At 33.4% G+C, this 6199-nt stretch overlaps 1 protein-coding gene and 1 non-coding gene across 2 annotated transcripts in view; both read right to left on the bottom strand.

Moving 5' to 3' along the window:
• Positions 1-215: 215 nt before the first annotated feature.
• LOC122576860 (dynein beta chain, ciliary-like) overlaps positions 216-6199 on the bottom strand; it is a 192355-nt gene continuing 186371 nt past the window's right edge. The window contains exons 49-53 of the mRNA XM_043747713.1: positions 5817-6133; positions 2882-3014; positions 1017-1298; positions 481-687; positions 216-256 (exon numbers count right to left, since the gene is read on the bottom strand). Of these exons, the coding sequence (XP_043603648.1) occupies positions 242-256; positions 481-687; positions 1017-1298; positions 2882-3014; positions 5817-6133 (954 nt within the window). The 3' untranslated portion in view covers positions 216-241. The remainder of the gene's footprint in view (positions 257-480; positions 688-1016; positions 1299-2881; positions 3015-5816; positions 6134-6199) is intronic.
• LOC122577175 lies at positions 4975-5093 on the bottom strand. The gene has a single exon (XR_006320109.1). It is a non-coding gene; the product is annotated as a 5S ribosomal RNA (ribosomal RNA).

Below are 6199 nucleotides of genomic sequence, written 5' to 3'. Positions count from 1 at the left end.
TATATATATATATATATGTAAATTTGCTTTTCTAACAACGATTAACATAGTAACAGAGAAATTTGTTTAATTGCTATTTGTGCTTAGTTACGTTCTAAATTATTTAATAATTTACTATTAAAACATATATTGACTAAAAAAACAATTATTGATGAATATAATTTACGAACTTTGCTAATATCATGGCTAGTAAAAAGTAAAGCTTTACCTTATTAGTAGCTTTCTCTAATTTAATTGCAGGTTACAAGGAAGACAGCTATAATACGTTTTAAATTATACCACAGTTGCGAGATATATTCAAAATATGTTTTACAATTAATAAAAAATCTGTTAAAGAGTATTAATTTCAAGTTATTACATTACACAAACATTATCGTAAACATTGTTTTTTGCCTTCTCCCATTGTTTCAACATTTACAAATCTTCGATCCATAATTTCTAATTTAACGTTATGATCCATTAAGATTTAAAGTCACTTACCCTATTCCATCCTTGCGCCCCAAATTTTCTACGTTCTGCAAGTACAGCGTGATAATAACAAAGTGCAAATAATATTGCTTTGAATTCGGTTTCCTTGCTGCAGGACTCCAAAGTTTCCTGGGTAAAGTTATCCAACGCTTTGTGGATGTTCGCTTGAATTCCAGATGGTGGTTCGTTTGTGATCTTTATGGCTGATTCTAGTATACCCTGTGTACAATTTAACAAAACTTACATTTAGTAATTAGTGCTTCTTATCGATATTATCTACTTAGTATTACTTATATAGTATCACTTATATAGTAAATTGGGGACTATAATAAGTACCTCAGAGTTTCCTTACATTTTTTTAAAACAGAAACAGTAAGAAATTAGGTTACTGAAAAACCTGTAATGCCACTAACCGCGTTAGTGAAATACCGACGTTAGTGAAATATCATACTACCGACGGAGGGTTAAAGAATATAATTAGTACATGTTAGCTTAATTAAAAGTGCATATGTTCTTTTGCTGTTTAAAATTATATAATTGTTTGTTACCTGAGGTATTATTGATTCATGAGGATCAGGACTGGGTTCCGCACTAATGAACAATCGATAATCATCATGTGGATTCTCCGAGCACTGTTCCATCTTTTTTTCTAATGTAGGCAACCATTTCCTCACCAAGTGGACATTTTGCAAAATTACCCAGTGGCCTTCGTTCGCGGAAAGTTCTATGGCTTCTTCCGCTATGGGTTCTTGACCTTGACCCAGTGACACATTATGGAAATTTCTTCCTCCAAAAGTGAAACCCAATTGTATTCCCAGTTTTTCAACGTCCTGAATTTTTATCGTTGTCATTATTGTAAATACATATTCGATGTGATTACGTTGATTTTCGTAACATGTTTTTGTATAATTCATTAGGTATCGATAATTCTTAATTTTAATTGTCTTCGATTCAGGTTATAAACTGATAAAGCAACAGAGTATAGGAAATGAGAAGAGTAAGAAGGTATTACAATTATATTGCATTAAAGAAGAATTATTAAATGTTGTGCAGTTTGCTTATAGGTTATTGGTTGTTCAGAGTATTCAAGAATTATATCTCACGACTTTGATAGATGATCCTACACCTTCAGGTCGGTGGAGATTTATTAAAGAAAGATACCGTACATTAGAATTTCAAAGGCAAATGTTTTGTATCGCATTGCTTAATGATCGTTACGAGGAATAAATATCTGTAAGGAACCATGGGTCGCAAATGAGTCGTTCTTTTGGAAAATAATCTTAAAATTCCATTAGCTTTTATATTGAAATTACATTAGAAAATGTTTACATCTCTCCATATTAATGAACAAACAGAAAGCTATTCCTTTGAATGTACGATAACCTACGCTAAATAGAATGATGCATCTAACTTCATCATTTCAAACTATTACAAAATTACTTACTTTATGGAAAAATCTTTCGCATAAAAATTGCATAGCGTTGGAGAGAACATGATTCAGTAGATGGAACTGCAGAAACGTTAACTACTCGTCGATTTCGATATTTTTGAATATGTTGTAGAAATCGATATTTCAAATAACCTTTTCCTATATAAGAAGTGAATTCACTTAGTTTCCGGGATATTCGCGAAAAACTATCGATACTACACACTCACTACATTCACTACAGTGAATTCTGCATCTGTAGTCGTGCAACCGTGACAGCGCATGCGTTAGATCGGTTGCCGATTGCCGGTTACTTATCTTCACCTACCATACTTATCTTCAACCTATACATGCGAAGCTACAAGAGTCTGTAATAAATGGTAACTTGTATACTCAATTAAAAGTGAATATCATCAATGGTATTGGGATTAAATATTAGATAATTGTTAATACACAGAAGATAAGTGACCGGCGACTGGCAACCAGCCCGACGCATACACTGTCACAGATGATTTAACTTCGCGGTTGCGCGCGTCTGGTCGCGAATGGGAAAAAGAATAAAGAGTAGACTTTGTTTAAAGGATCTTGCTATGGAGTGGGGAAAGTAGTGATCCTTTTTAGTAAGCAGATTATAAGGGATCGTACGATACTTAGCCCAGAACCTTGGAGGCCCGAAGTACTTAACAAAAAGGAACACAAAAGATTCTTAGGAATCTTCAGTCAAATTTTCTTTTCCTTTCCTGAGATAAATTTGTCGTTCATTAAAGCTGGGAAACTTTTAAACAGCTTATTCAGACGAATCTTGATAAGCTTTTAGAAACTATCCTAATAGACTATAAAATACTGTATTTTTGTCTCGATTGATAACGCAACACTATATGGTTGTTAATAACTAATAAGCCGATGTGATATTATATAAATAAAAAAGAAAATTAACAGATTTGTGATGCATAAAAAATGTTTGTAGCTATTGAATAGATTTCTTACCTTCAACGGATCAACGCCTGGAGAGAGAATGAAAAATATAGGCGTGATTGAACTGGTTTCTTCAAAGGATTTATAAAAAGGTGGAGATCTGGATTCGACAAATTTTGAGCCAAGCTTTTCTTCTACGAAGCACCTAAATAAATTCATGAGATACAATATTTCAAACAATTTAAGGAAAAAGGAAATATTTTAACTTAAAATAATACTAGGTAGTATACAGGGTGTTCTCGCTATTCTTAATGCTCTTTTTTATAAATAACAGATTTGTAAGATAGATAGAAAAGGAAAATAATTAATTATTTCTTATACATGCTATGATAGGGTGAATAGATTTTTGAAATGTTATTGTTTCTACGAAAATATTAAGATTATGTATGTTTTTTAAATTTATCAATAACGTTATACTAAAACTCTTTCTTTCTCCCATAGAAATAACATAATTTGTACTAAATGAATTAAATAAATACTCTTAGTTTGAATACTCTTCAAATAAGACATTTTTTTGCTTCTTACACGTTAAAATACTAAAAACTTGAGTAGCATCTTTTTACACAAGTTTTATACCTACATACCACAATGAAACTTCTATAATATATAAAAAAAATGAAAATATACTGTTCAAGATCATTGAATAGGTAAGGATTTATGATACTGCTGAGCGAGACCTAAGAGTCTAAACCCAAAAACTTTTCAAGGACCAATAGTGTCATAAACTAAAACTACTCGGTAAAAGAAGCAAACTGTTATCCTTCACCGCCATCTTGAGCGATCAACAACGGGGTAGATGGGAAGAACCGAATCAAGAGCTATTCTCTTCCATTTTACGAAGTTCAAGAGTCGTGGTTTGACCGTGCTATGACATAACACTCCATATATTTTTTTTTATTTAATTTGTACTTTACAATTTACCCAGCTGGACATTTGGTAAATTTTTCTAACTTTATTGCTAAATAACATATGGATGGTTACCATCAGAGGGATACCATCTTCGAGTTTGACTATTTTATTTCTGTAGTGAAGTCAGTGGGGTGTTTCCTTGTTAGTTTTCTTTTTATATGGGTTTTGCTCGCTTCAACAGCTACCTGGCTTGGATGTGTTGGCGTACTTTCCTTGTATTTTTTCTGCTAATTTCTTCTTTGACCTTTGGTATTTTTAAGCTTTGTGTATATCCTCGTTTCTGACATACCATAAGGCGTTGAATATTGTTCTGAGTATTTTCCATTGTAGCGACTCTAATTTATTTGTGTAGCTCATTGCTGCTGTCCCCAATAGTGGTATTCCGTACGTCCAAATTGGTTTTATTATCGTTTTGCATATTTTTAAATTATTTTCTATGCTGAGTTTAGAATTCTGAATAGTTAACCAGTACATTTGTCTTCTTTTTATTCGTATTTTGTCCACAATTGATTTAATATGTTGCTTTCATGTAAGTAGTGAGTCTAAGTGGAGTCGTAGTATTTAACTTGCTTTGTTGTATTATGTACGTACCATTCACTTGGATATTTGATGATTTCCGTTTTCGTAGAGTAAATATAATATGGCTGCATATACTGGAGTTTACTTTTATTTGTTAATCTTGTAGCTATTTTTTCATTTTTCTGACATGTTCTTGTAGTGATGTGACTGGTGTTTCTGGATTAGTGTGCCTAACTAGTACAGCCGTGTTGTCCGCGAATGTCAGTATTTTGCTGTTCGTTGTTGTTGGTATGTCGGCCGCCTATAGTGTGCATAATTTGATCCTAAGACCAAGGGATTCCTTGCGGTACCCCTGCCTTGATGTCTTTTACTTCAGAATATACTTCCTCTACTTTTACTACAAAGGTTTTGTTGCTTAGGTATGATTTGAGTTAGTGGTAGATTTGTTCCGGGAAGTGTTTTCTGATTGTTTGAAGAAGGCTTTCATGGTTCACTTTGTCAAATGCTTTTTCAATACCCATTAAGGGGGCTGTATGATATTGTTTCTTTTCATCAATACCAAATCATCATTCTTGTTTTGCAATACCAAAACATTTCTTTTTCTCGATGGTTAGGTTATAGATTATTAAAAGTTGATTGTTAAGGAAAGTAAAATAGATTAAGAAAATAAAAAAGAAAGCCAACACCACACGGAGTTCCCAGGCGGTCACCCATCCAAGTACTATCCGTGCCCGGCGCTGCTTAACTTTCGTGATCGGACGAGAACGAGTGCACCCAGCGCGGTATGAGCGTTGGCTGAAATAAGTAATTTTCTTATTTGTTTTTGATGTTCAAGAAAAAAGTATATTTGAAGAAATATAAGTGTGTGCCAAAATGAGGATGATATAATGTAATTGCAATTTCTTGATGCTTAGAATATAGATTGTTAAAAATTGATTGTTAAGAAAAACAAATTGATTTTTTAGGATTACGTTATTTTTTGTGTAAAAGGAGACTAGGGGGTTATTTATGACTATTTCGAATATTTTGGTTATGTTGGCTAGGAGACATATATCGCAGGTTTGAGGGTGAGAAGCGGTCTTTATTTATTTTTTTGTGATGGCTGTTAATTTAGCTTTTTTTTCTAGGGAAGTACGGTTGGTTGGTAATCTGTGACGCTCACCTTTGCAGTCAAGAGGCTGTTTTAGAAGACGATAATCGTACATAATCTGGACAATGGTTGGATGCTAATGAAAATCTTAAACAAATGCTGAAACCGTCATTACGGCCGAAATAGGTTATGATGATTGTATTGTGTACATAGATAGCAGATGATGCACTCATTAGCCTGGGTTTAAAGAATGTGTTTGATAATGGTAGCTTGCAATGGCTCGATAAAAAGGACATTAGAATAAAAAACGACGTCACAGAAATTCTATAGGAATAACATGTTTCAAGTAAGATGTAGTTGAAAAAATAAATCCCTAGGAATTGTAACGTAACGTGAAGTATCAAATGAGTTAATATGACAGGAACATACCTAATCGCGTAAGTCATACGATCCAGTCTAAGACACCTCATGATGCATAATCTTTGCAGAGCGGTTTTATTTTTCCAATCTTGTGGGAAACTTTCTCGTTCCGGCGTATCTGATTCTACAAACTTCTTCCACCGTTTCGCAGCACCTTCTATGTCTTTTTCTAAATTTTGAAAATCCTCCATTTGGCTCAAATATTTAATCCCTCCCCAACCGACGTCTGTTAAAAAGTCTACGGGGCTTGTTAACTCGGGAATATACGGAAATCGTAGTAGGAAGTCAAGTTCTGATTGTGATATTTCCTTTGCTTCCATAAAAATCTGAAACGAATAGAATTATTCGATGTGACGTTAGTTGCTATAAAAATGCGATACATAGTGTTGCAA

Source organism: Bombus pyrosoma, linkage group LG17 (genome assembly GCF_014825855.1).
Source record: "Bombus pyrosoma isolate SC7728 linkage group LG17, ASM1482585v1, whole genome shotgun sequence".
NCBI lineage: Eukaryota > Metazoa > Arthropoda > Insecta > Hymenoptera > Apidae > Bombus > Bombus pyrosoma.
Note: the sequence above shows the minus strand (reverse complement) of the source record. Positions and strands in the feature narration are given on the sequence as shown.